Source organism: Chaetodon auriga, chromosome 12 (assembly GCF_051107435.1).
Source record: "Chaetodon auriga isolate fChaAug3 chromosome 12, fChaAug3.hap1, whole genome shotgun sequence".
NCBI classification, from domain to species: domain Eukaryota; kingdom Metazoa; phylum Chordata; class Actinopteri; order Chaetodontiformes; family Chaetodontidae; genus Chaetodon; species Chaetodon auriga.
The window spans coordinates 20,064,145-20,079,204 of NC_135085.1; the positions used below are offsets into that span (position 1 = coordinate 20,064,145).

Here is a 15,060-nt window from a genome sequence, read left to right on the forward strand (position 1 = left end):
GATAGATATGATGTTGAACTGTATTTGGAGTAAGAGCACAGTTTTTGTCATTTTAAGTCACATCTGCAATCTTGAATCTCTGCAGCTGACCTTTTGTTAAGTTGCTGTTGGAGCTTATTGAGCTTTGTCTTCTTGCATGGCATGAATGCTGTTTACAAAGATAACTGAGGCAGATTTAACTTTAACATTTTTGTTAATAAGAAAAAAATGGGTCCATGTATTCAGACACATAGACAAAAATAGGCTTTTCCATTTCTAGCTGGCATCTTTTTGCGCCTTTAACGACAACTATCGCTATTTTATCCACTGTAGGTAGCTAGCTCACTCGCTCGCTATTTAAGCTAGCTTAACATTAGCGCCATTAGGTGATTGAAAATGCTGCCTCCAGTTCAATTATTCCAGATTCAAAATGAGTTGTTTTAAAACCAGAACTCTGAAAAAGAGTCTTAAACATGAACTTTGGGTCTCTGCATGGCGCAAACAGAAAGTCGGCATCTTCACCAACTCATGATCTACATGGAAGAAAATCAAGAATCAGCATTGCTCCTGTATTGCAGCGTAGCACTGGTTACATGATAAGCTGTGCATTGCTTAGCTTACATCCTTTAACAAGCAAGACAGACAATACATGCTTCATTTTCTTCACTTTAAATGAAAGAAAAAGCTTTACGTATAAGGGTTAATCAGTGTGTTTGGTGAACGTAACATCTCTTTTTAAAGTAACCCACAAAGTATGAAATGCTTCACGGCCACGACGTAATGCTAGATCAGGCTACTCTTGCAGTAAGGTAGTCAACCAGACATGTTAACGTTTGCACCATTCCTTAGACATTTGCTTGTGTATTTTTGGTTTGGAAAGATTAAAAATTTCTTATATAGTTGCTCTTAATAAAGTTCACTACTTCAACGTGTGGATCTGACGCTTGACAGGCCTGCTGCACATTTTTGTTAACCTATGCCTGTTTGTTAACCATGACAGGCTAATTGCTGTTTTGGAGAGAAGTTTAGCAAATGGTCAGTTCTTCAAGGATTTATTGATGTATTTTTTAATTAAAATCACTGACTATCACATACTTGCTTCACGTGCTTCCTCAGCAGACTATTCCTCTTAGTTTTTTTTTTTACACAACAGTATTGACCCATTTTAAATAGGCCCATCTTATCATAGTCCAAAAGTTGCTTTTCCAGGCTCTCCGTCAAAAAAGGCATTCGCTACTCTTTTCATCGACAGTGTCATTTAATGAGAGGCACTTACAATTGACTGTAACACAATTAGGTGTTTCATAATCTCGGGAGGAAAATTAATCTCTCAAATGAAATTGGTCTCAGTGCTCAATATGTCACCCAGTGGGATGCGACTTCATTTTTATTCATTGACCCTCCATGAATTAAAGCTCATTTCCTGAACGTGTCGCCTCTCGGAGGCTCCCGCAGCAGGATGCAGGCTTTCAACCGTACCAGCTCAGAAAACCTTTCCCTCTTCCCATTTGATTCAAGGATTAGATCTGATTAAAGATTTGAGCTGGACAACCTCTGCGACAGCCGTGCAATCTCATTTTTCCAGAGTCTTCTCGTGATATTTACATATAGCTGATGAGATTTTGGCTTGAGATTCTTCTGATTCTGCCACGTTTCATGAGCACAACAAGGATGGGTTACAGCACGCTGGAAAACACAACCTCAGTCATAGAACTTGGACGTCATTTGTTGATGATCTATTGTTACCAGCAACGTTGCTTCAGTGAATGGGTCAACGATTGGCATTGACAGCTTTCAAAAATCCTTTCAAATCACATTCAGCTACTGTCATTGGCTTGTGCCTATCTACAAACAATACACGTCTACATCTTGTTTCAAATTCCATATTACCATTGGATAAAATTACTACTGTTCAACAACAAGACAAAGACATGATTTTCTTTTTCCCTTTGGTGGAAGTGTATTGTGTAAGTGTGTATGTAAACATAGTTTTGACAGCAGCTCTCAAATGAGGAGAACCATGTGCCACACAAGCAAAGAAATAATACAACCAAACTCCTTACGCACTCATAGTCCACATCTAGGACAGGTCGGCAGCAATAGAAAACAAGTAATACATCTTTTTGTTTTGCGTAGTCATGAAAATATCTGTTTTATACAAAAATTAAATACAGTTACAGTATGTTACAACTTTTTTTTTCCCATACAGGTGAGCTCAAGCATGACTACAAAGCCTCTGAAAAAGAAAACGAAAAAGTACTAGATCGGTACTTGTCGAGGGGCTTGATAATAATACATGTGCAGCATTTGGCAAAACAACAGACACCCTTCAGCAAAGTAAAATCACCAGAGTCACCAAAGCACAGGGGGGAGAAAGTGAGGGGGGAAAGGGGAAGAGTGAGGGAAAGGAGGAGAGAAGAAGAAGGTTAACAAGTAAGGAAGGAGGCAGTGAGGCAAGATGTTTTAAGATGTCCCCGTCCACATTATTATTTTTTAATAACCTCAGATGATACTTAGAAATCATGTGTCTAGTTTTGTACAGTTTGCTCTCAGAATGTGGGTAGCTCTATCCGAGTCTCCAGCCTGCCTTTAAAGAAGTATCAGCCAATGACATAATCACACAGCGAGGGCTCCAACTGTTTCCTCTGCGACTAAGACAGCAGTGACTTCACCAAGCCTTTCATAAATCCAACTAGTACTCAGTCTAACAGATCAGTGCACAACCTGTTGCACAAGTAATACTGTCACCCAACATGTGGCCTTGGCGATATAAAAGAGTTACTTATATTGTATTCTTAGCACATTGTCCAGACATCCTTTGTCCTTTATTTCCTTAGGGTTGAGAGTTCACTCTCAACATATGTGGTCTAAGGGTTTCGGTAGAGGATGGGAGGTTCTCCAGGTCTCTCAGCAAAGGGAAACAATCAATAGCGGGAGCACTACGAGGGTAAGAGCGAGCTGGCGGACGATGGGGGGATGATTGAAGGAGCCCCGTCCAGACAATTGGTCATCACACTCCCCGGGGCCCTGGCAGCGAGCTCTCTCGCACAGGACGCCCGTGAAGCCGGGGGAACAATGGCACCGCTGATGGTGGTGGCACGTGCCACCGTTCTGACAGCGCAGCATCGCGTTGTCGCACACCCGAGCTGTGGAGACAAAGCAAAAAGGGCAGGGGAGACAGGGAGGGGTGATTAATAGATCACTCAGGGATAGGGAGGCAGAGAACATCAACAGGCAAGTTCACAGGGCACAAGCTGCCTCTTCTTGTCCTGTCTGCATGTCCTTAGAGCACAGCTGACACATTAGGGAGGGTGAAACCAAGGACTTTTGTGTAGGAGTGCGCAGACGGAGAGGAGACAGATAACCAGGGCACATACTGTATGAATACTAGAATGCAGCCCACTGCCTGTGAAAACCCTTTCTATGAATGATTGTTTATGACAAAAGAACACAGACAGACATTTTATGGATATTTTTAGGAGCACCAAAGGGACTTTAGAGCAAATAATCCTGGCAAAACAAAAGAGCAAACAAACCATGGCAGTGATGAGGTGAAATTAATGATTAGTGAACCAAAGGATGCCAGCGTATTGTGAGACAGACCCTCTCTGCTGGACAGGAGAATTGAATTTTGCTTCCCATGGGCACAATGACACTCAAAGAAGAGAAAGAGGAGAGGACATGGGATGGATACCTGGCTCCACCTGCACCACCACTACCTTTGGTATGCAAATAAGCATTGCCAGGTAGTTCACCAATTGCTGTTGTTTTCCTCGCTGCGGTTAACCTTACAACAAATGATAAAACCCTGTAAGGATGTAACATCCCAGACTGCACTGCTTTGCTGGCCACCAAACATTTATTTGTTTTGATATAGAGTGATTAGGACTACATAAGCTGATTTTCACATTTCCAGACAAAAACTCACGACTCAATTATCCCAGGAAGCCCCTCTGCTGGCAGAGGTGAAATCCTGGAAGAGGTAATATTTGCCAAGAGATTTCAGTGTAATTGGATATCTCTCCCTGCATAAATAGTAATCACATTTTTGGTTTTCAGTAATGTGGCTCATGCATCAGAATAAAGCCAACAAATAATCATTGCTCCTGCTAAAACTGATTAAAAAGGCATTGCTATTGCATTTAACTTAGTAATATTCCAATCCTTTTCACACAGACACCACTGTCATGTGCTTTAAATGGAAATTCCACCTGTGGATGTAGGGTTTTATTGTCAGTGTGGGATTTTAAGGAATTCTGTGGCCAAGTGTTATAAATTACTCTTTTGGTGAGCCTTGCCTTGTCTGCCTCTACTATGGAAAACCGTGTGCGACTTGGTGCAACAGTTTCTTTTTAATAGAAAGATTTATAATGATAGCGTTATAAGAGCAAATGTATCAGTTTGTCCAGTCAGTCAAACTCCTTGCTTAAAATGCAGCAGGTTCTGGGGCTGCGTTGCATGATAGATTTCTCCCTGTATGATTTCTGAACACTGGTGCAAAATAATGAGTCTGGCAAGAAGCCACTGCTTTTTGATTCAGAGACTGACACCGAAATCTGACATTTACAATTGATGTTCTAGATAGATTAAACATTTTCGGCCACAAAACTTCGAATCGATGCCGGGAACGCGACATCATAAAGTTTATATTTAGATTAAACTCACACACACATATATGCACACACACACACACAAAACACCAGAGACCCTGATCTGCAAATCATATCATGAATAAGCTGTTTGTTTACATTCATCTTCCTTTAAAGGCCAAATCAATACTGAGCAAGAAAAAGAATTATGGTCCAGATGCAAGTGAGTGTGATGAACACATTTTTGATAATTTTCATAATTAGAGGCAGCTGTGAAAGGGGTTGAATAAGAATTACGTTATTATTAGGTATAATAGGGGCTGGCACCATAATCATGGCTTGTAGCATCAACTCCTCTCATTCCCTTTAAAGACCTGTTCCAATGAAAATCAAGATTTTAACCTTGTTAACATGGCCATATGGTGTTTTTTATATGCTACAAGACATATCATGAGCAAAATAAGCAGTCCACGCCACAGCTGAGCATGTCTGTCTTGGAACTGCAGTGGACCAATGACTCACAAACACAGATTCACATTCAGACTGTCACGGTTTCATATGTAACATACCTAAAGAGCCAATCCCGTTCCAATGAAACGAGGGGTACTGGAGAAGAAGCCAGGTGTAGCTACGTATCAGTAATTTCTAAGCTAAATTTCACTGTTTTCCAAACGATGAAAGGGATGTGGCTCTCTTTTCAGCTGCAATGTTGCAAAAGGACAAATGGTGAGCCTTCATGTATTCCCAAAGGATCTGAAAATCCGAGAGCCAAAATCAGCTTGCAGTGGCCTTTTCCAGATCACTGTTTTGAAATTTTTAGACAAAAACACAGATTTTGCCACAAAATGTACACTGAAGCCCAACGCTTCTCCATCTATTAATCCTGGGGACACAGCGAGTATGAACCAACACGTTGGTAAGTATTTTTCTTTTCCTAACCTTAACTAGTCCCCAAAAATTCCATCAAATACAGGCTTACGCCCAGCCCAAATACGTCTCAGGCCCTGACAGTGTCTGCCAGTGACAAGTGTCTGTACCTGCTCTTTGCATGCATAATGATGGACCTCTGAATCTTAAAGTGCAGCTGCCCGGCCCTCAGTGGATTCAAATATTAATGGCCTCCTGACTTCACCACAATCAGTAACGTCAGCTTTCTAATTTTACAGCTAATGGAAAACACCTGCTCTGTCTGTTTTGGTAAAGATTTCCATGGGATTAGCTAAATCTCCTACGTCTAGCCTACACATTAACTTTGTTGCCTGTGGCCAGAGGATAATCTGTGTGTCCTCCAGCAAACCCTCAGGACCATTGTCTTTCTAAAAGCATCTGTAGCCCAATTAGTTTTCTTTTCCACAGGCTGAAGCCGGCGGTGTCTTTGCAGCCACAAAATATAGTATAAAATAAGTCAATTATCTTGTGTTACTTAGACTATGTGTGAAACACTAAAAAGTCCTTTAGCATCTTCAGTTCCTATCTATTATAGATAAGATGAACATGTGACAGAGTGAGGCAAAATTTGGGACTAGGGTGAAATAAGGTGTATTTACACATGCATAGTAATCAAAATCATCAAAATAACTAATTTAAACCTGAAATGTAAAATATGATTATAATCTGTTAAAGGATGTTTGAAGGGGCACTTGACTAATTAGTATTGCACTTCCATAAGATTGGGGGGCTTAGAGGAGATGGATTTTAAAAAGAAACATCAAAATTAAGGCAGCAGAACCTCAGATATCCTCACGTTTATCTAGCATAAGTAAGTGCAGGACAAGCCCCCAAAACACTGGATCCGACAAATGAGCTTGCTTTTCAAACTCCATGCCCCAGTTTGTAACACAGGATCTTTGCTTAGAGATTGTAGTCTCAAGCCAAACCCTGGTGATATCAGTATGGGTTCCTCTTTATACAACTGTTTGGCAGGCTGAGACGAGGGCACTGAACCTGATGTGTAAAATCACTCTTTGATCGGAGATGCTAAAATACAATATCATGCTTCTTGAATGATTTTCTACATACGGCTTTACCTTGACATCACTCGCACTCAGACTTGTGCTGGAAGCAGGTGAGAACACAGCAATTCAAAACTGGGCCAAGCACTGGCGTACTCTCTCTGACACATACGTGCACCTGACATGTCTGTCAGATGTGTGACATTTTAGCAATTTAACTGTTATAACAGATCCATCTCTGTGCGTTGGTGTTGCACAAAGCAACAAGGCGAAGATTCAATGAAGTCACAGGACAAAAATGATAGATAGAAAAGACAAAGAGCTGAATTAAATTTCCCACTGCTGCTTGTGTGACTGGAGGCATGATGCAATCGAACGGTACGTTCATTCTATCACACACTATTGACGGGATTATTGGGTCACTTAGGACACATTTCATGTACTATGATACTGAAACATTGGACATTTTGTTCCTTCTGTTCACTTTTTTGGAGAATCTAGCAGTCAGTTTATGTCCTAGACATACTCAGGCAGTTCTGTAATCCTCTCATCTCAGTGAACTCTTGATGGCCTCAGACACTGTGCAACTGAAGTCTCTGAGATACAGCAAATATCAGCACGATATCAGGTTATTAGTCACAAATGGATGTCCTAGACCGAAGCTCCTGTCACTCCTTTTGTGGAAGATCTAAACCTTATGTCATAGAAACAAGTTTGAATAGCCCATGTTTTTAAATCAAATCTCTGAGTTTCACTGCAGTCGTGCACAGCCTGAAAGGGACTTATGGTATTAAAGATAGCCCCCCCCCCTTTTTTTTTCACAAGAAAGACCCTGGAGAGACCCAGCACCTCCATTTAATTACATACAGTGAAGAAAAAAAAATCATATTCACAGTGATTAATTTAATAGTTTTTAAAAAGCCTTTATAGCTATAGATTCAGCAATTAACTATAGCTGGAGACAGTTTTCAGATACAGGATCTGCTAATTATATGCTCTGAGACAGAACAGTGTTGCTTCAATTACGCTGAATCAATAACTTTTGCCATGATGTCAGGGTAAACTGAAACCTGCGTTCAGCCTTCTGTTATCATATTAACATGAAGGCTTCATCATAAGTCATGACTCGAGGCGCTGAAGTTCAATATAAATCGTCAGCTGTGTGTTGGCACTTGACGGTGGCAGGGATAGAATACTGCAGCTAAAGACAGAAGTGCCGCTGTGACTTTCCTTTGAATCAAGTCCTGTGCTTGTGTATGCTTGACAAGTCGCAACTGGAAGATTAGAAAGTTAAAGGTACAGTTAAAAATTTGGGGATATATTCCCTTTCCTGCTAAGAGAACATTGATGCCACAATCATGGAGTTGAATGTGAAGCTACAGCCTATTAGCTTAGCTTAGCACAAAGAGTGGCAGCACAGGGAAACAGCTAACCTGGCTTTGTTTAAAAATATGCCTACCAGCAGTAATAATGCACACTCATTAACATGCTGTGTCTTGTTTCCTTAGTGTGTTCACAAGCACTAATGTAAAATCATAAGTTGTGTTTTTTTCTGGGGGGAGTAATATGCTGCAAGTATTTCTTGGAAAACTTTCCACTGACTCTTTACGGCCATTTTTGAACAGAGTCTGACTAACTGTTTCCCTTCGCTTCCAGTGTTTATGCTAAGCTAAGATAGGCAAGATAGCAAATAAATGTATTTCCCAAAGTGTCTTCGTAAGTTATTAAAATATTGCTTTCAACATTTGTACAAAATGTTGGTTACTTCTTAATTATGACAAAATTATGTTTTGTTTTGTTTTTTTCTCCCAGTAATACCATTTGCAATCAAACCTTGTTGCCCATGCCACATTTGACTCTTGAGGTGTTTTTTGTTCTATTTGAAGGGTTTTTTTTTCTATGACATTTGAAATGGCAAACTACAGATTCATCAATATAATTTGTAAATGAATCAAAAATAATTGCTAGTTGTAGTCCCACATGATAGTTTGTATTGCATCTGCTAAATAGGTTCCTTGTGTTTATTTCAGAGACCCTGCTGCTGCACTATGTCGCCTCTTCACTTAAGAAAATGTCACCTCTCCTTGCACTGAAGGATTTTCTCATGAAAACACCTAGTGACATGGGGCATTTACAACTGCTAATATACTGTAAGTGCAGCAAATACAATACACCTACATGCAAAAGCTTTTCATGAAATAGCTACAGGTTGCTACTGTGGTCTGACACTTTACATGAGAGCGATGCAGATGACACAGGAAGGCAGAACTGTTTGTGATCCACTCCAGCACAGTAGCTGGTTTTGTATCACCTCTGACTCATTCCCAGCTTTGTGAATCCAGAAGAGAGAGTCAGATATGCCCTCCCTTGATTGTGAAAATCCTGAAAGTCCTCTTTTAATTTTTTTCTCCTCTGGCTTTGAGAGCAGTGGTGCAGATGCAACTTAACACTCACTACACAGGATATATCTGGGCCTGAGGATTAGCTGGAGATAGCTGGAGATCAATCTACATAAACCCCCCTGGAGCTCCTTCTCTCCTTCCCTCTCCTTCTCCTCTTTCCTTTTTTTTTTTTTTTTTCCTTTAGAGCAAGGCAGAAAGGGTGCACCCCCAGAGAGAATTCTGGGTATTTAAAAAGAGGGCATGATCAAAGGGGTTAGGAGGCTGTGGACTCTGTGATCACGAGGCATGTGGTCCATTCCCTGCAGTGTTCTCACAACAAAAGGTCTGCCTTGTAAGGACCAGCATGTGTTTGTGTGTATGCAGGATGAAAGCGTCTGGGCTTTGGGAAAAACAACCCATTGCATGCCGCTGTTTGCATATTCTACATTGCACTTTCCTCTTCGAATTCCCAATCAATCAATTCTTTCTATGTACTGTTGGTGTCATGCTGAAGTTGCAAAGCCTATAAGCCTACCTTGGTTACGATTTGCAACACCGAGAGATGAAGCATTTGCTCGATCTGTGTAAAAATGGGAAAGATTATATATTACACTGAGTTGTCATATAATTCATGCTTTTATGTAGTTAAAGCACTGATGGGCTGCATGCATCTCCTTTTTGCAATAATAAGTGTTTGTTATCTGGGCTAATTTGCCTATGAATTATTGGAAAATTTCTGCCACGTGTCTGGAATAATAAATGCACTAATGTAGAAGGCATGCAGCTTAAATGAGTGAATGTTCCACAAGACAAAGGCAGGGACAGGTACACAAAGTAGCTGCTTTTGTTATCCAGTATCAGTGAGTCACCTTCAGGCATCAACATGTGTAGGGATGCATGGTGGGAACCACGTCTTCATAAAAAATGCTATTCTCTTCTCTGGCTTTGGGCAAATATCTGTCTGTGCGCTTAGAGCAAATATTGTAGTGTAGAGGGAAAATGACTCTCAGGAGTGCCTGCTGATACGCTCGCCCAAACATGCAGGACTCCTACAGTAATTCATGAGCTAGCAAGTCATTTAATCTTAAAGTGTATTAGTGTTTTAGCTTGTTAAATACAAATCATATAGTTAATATAACCGCTGATCATTTTGCAAACCATACTGCAGAGTTTGAAGGGATTTTCTGCAATGGATGCCTGCAGGCTGGGAAATCTTTCAGGCATCCTTTGATTTCCATTCATTTCTGCACAATATGAAAATCAAAGCGCTGCTTAAAACCTAATTGGGTTTGTAATTCAACACAAAGTTTTACAAAGCTCCATGGCCATTAGGTCAAGTGCTCATTGATTTAATGCTACATGGAAATAATTGGAAATCAGCCAGTAAAACAAGATGGAAATTTTGACAGTGGGAAAATAAAATTCTAGTTGTTTGTAATTCTTTTCCTTGAATTTCACTAGTAACAATTGAGACTATTAAAGCTGCATTGGAGAACAGCTTTCTCACACCATGCATTGGATCACTTCCATTCATAAAAGTAGGACATTAAAAAGTAAATTCTACATTAATGGTTTGTTAGAATGGATTTCTTCCAGTGTGTAAAACATACTTCTGAACCATTATGTTAATGTACGGCACAAATTCACAAACGAGAGTTAGCCAAACCACAAGTCAGCATGCCATTTTAAAGAGCTTGATCAACTTACGCACTGGTCCATGATTACTGGGAACACCTGCAGAAACAGAGAGGAAACAATGTTAATTAAAGCATGACTCATGTCATTTCACTCTTGAAACTTTGGCCATGGAACTGCAGGAGAAAACATTGTTTTGTGTGTTGTTTGCCTTGAATAATTCAAAGCCCACTTGGTCTCCAGTTGGTCTCCTCTGTGCTCACTGATTAACAGCAGCCATGGCTGTGACCACTGCATGGTCCGACACCCACCCTCTCCTGATGATAATAACAGGTCTGCCGGTGGTGAAATGTCAGCAGAATCAAAACTCTTAAGTGCCAAAAAGTCTTTTCATTAGAATTCTCATTTATGTTTGAAATAAACATGTTATCAACAGTTTGTTTGCCTTTACTGCTCTTAGCTTCTCTTCAAAGGTGGATCATTCCTGTATCATCTTGGAATCACCATATTTCTCTGAATCAAACCAGTCAAACAGCATCTGCAAATAATTCAAAGTGCAATTTTCTGTGAATGTCAGGTTAGTGGGAAAATACTTTCAATGATGTTGTGCCAGACGGAAAACATCACCTGTCTGTAAATTAAAAACAGTTGGGAGAAAGAAAAATAAAAAGCATATTTAAAATGGGCCTGTCTCTGAGCGGGAGCAGACTGTGGCAACCTTACTGCAGCTTTGTCTGAGACACGTGTGCTATCAGTGTCTGGCTGCAGAGTCACAATCTTTGTGTTACATTAATGTAATCAGAGGACAAATCCTACCCCACAATTAGTCCAATTTCTGATCCTTTTTTCAAGCTTTCCTGCTTTGTCCTTGTGAGATTATGTTTCACTAGGGTTTTCATATTGTTTGCACCCCATTCATCACTTCATTACCAGTTTGGAGCTGTCGCAGCAACTGTTGGCGAGAGCAGAACACTGCAGCAGCAGGAAAAAGAACAGATTTTAAGCTCCAATTTGCAAGAAAGCAAGAAAGTCGAGATTCCTAACCAATAGTTGTTCTGTGTAAGAAATGGAGGGCAAACAATATTGCCCTCTGAAGCCAAAACACATTCTACAGTCTGATCAAACTCTCAGCCCCAACCCCTCTTAACCTGTGAACCTGCTTGGGAACACAAGATGAGTTGACGCTCCCTGCAAAGTGGACTGTCAACATAATTCCCGAAGTGATTCCTCTTCTCCTCTGCAGGCAGCAAGATTTTTCTCCTCCTTCTTTTCGGGAAGCTTTGGATTTGAATCACTCTCAGCGACTCGCTGCTGCTGACAGCTACGGCCCATAGCAACACAGGGCTCCATTTTGGGCTCTCTAATTTATTAGATGAAGGGTCACGTATGTCCATATATCTACATGTGCAGGGTTCTGAATATGTAATAGACCTCGCCTTGTTCCTACCTGTGAGATAAATGACTTCCATGATTAAAGAGGAAGACTTGATGACAGATGAAAGCTATTAAACCATAATTACATTTTGCATGTTCAGCATATTTGTCTTGAAAGGAGGGCTGTATGTTTAATATCCTCATAGGAAATATGAGCTTCACATAATGGATACAGGCATGTTAGCGGGTCTGGGCTTTACTTATGAGAGAAATAAGAATAATTTAAGACAAAAGTGTGTTCGTTCAACACCTGGGGGACCAATATTGTTACGTCACTTCCACATGCAACATTATTGCATTTTATGCCACTGCCAAACAAGTGCTAATATTGCTTTTGATATGGCCAGACCTTGGTTTCATCAGTTCAGTGCAGATGCGGCCAAGTGTTGGATTTTTTAATATCGGCCTGTCAATCTGACAGTGAGCACCACATCGCAGGGAGACTCATAACACAGAGGAGGTACAGGGGTAAATCCAGCAATATCTCCTTAGAGTTCACAAGCGTTCCAACAAACAAACTCCCACACACAATCAGACGTGTTGCATGTGCATGCACACACACGCACACACAGTTCTGTGCACATGCATGCATTCACTACCACTCATAAGACACATACTAATACAAATGACTGTGAACTCCTCCAAGTCGTCGTCAACAAATAGCCCAAAGAAGAGCAAGAAAAAGCACCGCTACTGCACGAATGAGCCAAATCAGTGGATCAATAGCAATATCATATCTGTGTACAAATCTAATCAGAGCAGCATGTCTGAGAATTCAAGTCAGACAATCAAACTGAGCATCTGAAAAACCTGCTGTCAATCCCAGCAGACTGCTGCCACGAGCGTTTCTGACTGTAAAGGCTGAATCAGTGTGAGCGGAGGACCAGAGGGTTAGATCTTCCACCATCTGGCCTCGCCTGGCCGTCCACCACCACCTCCCTGAGTGGCTGTATTAGATTTATTGAGGCAATGAGCCCCCTGCCTCAGGCATGGGATTTGATAAATGTGACTCAACTCCCGTCCAAGATTATAATGGGGATAATGCAAAAGAGCACCTTCTGCCTCACAGTTACCACGTGAACAGGCAGAAAAATATGCAGCGTTAGTTTGCACTCAAGTCGAAACACTAAATTCAGTGTTAAAGTATTGGAAGGAGTGCTGTTTATGTTTGTATTGAATGAATGAATCACACCCTGACATATCAACTGGATATACACTCTAAGTGCTCATATCTAAGTAAAAAACAGGTCTTTTGTTATCACTGCTTTCCAAAATGACTCATACAGACTGTTCTAAAAATGACTGTTATGTTTTCTGATTTGTGACCCCAATGGTCTAAGTGTGACGTTTGGACAACTGAAACTACCTGTTTGACCAAATAATCTTAGCTCGAGGTCTGCTTATGAGCCCTTTAGGGAGCTCTACATGTCCCTCATATACAGTGAATTGTTGACAAATGAGCGGATGAAGACCATGAATGGGGTTGAAAGCTCCTGAATAAGCTCATAAGCAAACATTGAGTTAATAATAAAACTACCTCGTTCAGCTTATGTGAAGCCCAAACAATGATTGCCTACAAGGTTGGCAGGAATCATCATTGATTGCTGGGAGGTTGCAGGATTCAATCTGCACACTCTTGTGTCAATGTTATGCCTTTTGAAAGCTCTACCATCCACCAAAATGTGAAGGGGGTGCCATTGTTGACAAAGTCAATGGAAAGACTAGATGCAAATTCACTCAGGATGCCGCAAATTGATGCAAAGACACACACAAAGACACACTCCAGCAGACGTGATCAGTGCAGCTGTTGCTAGCTAGCTTACGGTGACCATCTCTACAGTTGGTAAATTGGCTGTTTGGGGCAAATAAACACAAACGGCCCAGTGGTCAAATTCATGGAAATGACAACCGAAATTGACTTTCCTTTCTGTCTGAAGACACCTTACAAGCTTTGAGAGAAGAATCACAGGGCGCGTTTCAGTGATGTTGCGTGAACAGTGATATATAGTGAAACAAACTGCTATATTTCCAGCTAAATGACACACTGTATACTCACATATTACAACATCTATGTATTGTGTACGTATTTAGCAGAGTTGAAGAAATGGAAAAACTGCTCAAGACAACATTTTGGGCAAAGAGTGAAACTTGTTCAAGACTAAAAGATATGATGTTTCTTTATGCAGCTTACATCAGATACCACTGTCTACAGCAGCCAGACCAGAAATGGTAACTATCTACAAGCACCAAATTAGCTGCATGGCTAGTCTATATCGACTGAACGGTAAAAGTACTGATATACTTACATATATTTGCCGTTCCTTTGGGTATAGGGAGGTAGGAGCCCACACTCCAGGCTCTTCCGTGGTAGTGCTTCTTGCAGCGGCTGCAGTCTGACCCTGTGGTGTTGTGTTCACACTCACAGCCCAGCTTCCCCTTGTCAAACACACAGCTGTTGGCATGCAGGTTGCACTTGCACCTGAGACATAAAGATAACAACAAAGACGGACGTGTGAATAGGCATCATTCTGCACCCATTGAATCAATATCCTCTGGAGGGAATACACAAAGTCTGCCCTTGCTGCGACGTTTATTTGTGCTTTTCAAATTTTTTTGACAGGGGTAAATTGAAATCCTGGTGGGTTATCTGACTTGGATCAGGCCTCCACAAAGCTTCATTATGCTCCCCTTTAAAAAAACAAGGCCTCATTTGTTGCTGCCCCTGCGGAGAGAACAGCGACGAGAATAAGGTCACTTTTGCCACTCTGAGAGCTAAATGAAAGGCACTCTGTAAGATTCACTAATTGAGCACAAAACGAGGATCTGATAGAGAGATGATAGCATAAAGAGAAGCGGCGTAGCTTGAGAATTGTCTTTTTTCTTTCCCTTCAAAGTTACTGTGTTATTTGGCAAGGGAGCCTTCAGGCAGGAAACCCTACCGGTCGACGGAGCTGGTTTATTAGACAGAACTGTGGCAGAGCTGACAGATGCTCCTGACAGGAGAGGAGAGGAGGCCCGACGGCTTTCAACACTCCACCAAATCCACCCCCGTTCTGACCACATGGAACAAGTGTGCTTGTGTTTTCAAGT

General features: G+C 41.1%; 1 protein-coding gene across 4 annotated transcripts in view; it reads right to left on the reverse strand.

The window, feature by feature from the left end:
• Positions 1-2,099: 2,099 nt before the first annotated feature.
• The window catches only part of LOC143329870 (netrin-G1-like), a 62,202-nt gene continuing 49,241 nt past the window's right edge, over positions 2,100-15,060 (reverse strand). For 3 of the 4 annotated variants that reach the window (XM_076745990.1, XM_076745992.1, XM_076745993.1), the window contains 4 exons: positions 14,277-14,449; positions 10,609-10,635; positions 9,437-9,481; positions 2,100-3,125 (listed from right to left, as the gene is read on the reverse strand). In XM_076745990.1, the coding sequence (XP_076602105.1) occupies positions 2,887-3,125; positions 9,437-9,481; positions 10,609-10,635; positions 14,277-14,449 (484 nt within the window). In that variant the 3' untranslated portion in view covers positions 2,100-2,886. The remainder of the gene's footprint in view (positions 3,126-9,436; positions 9,482-10,608; positions 10,636-14,276; positions 14,450-15,060) is intronic. The other variant, XM_076745991.1, reaches the window with a different exon arrangement.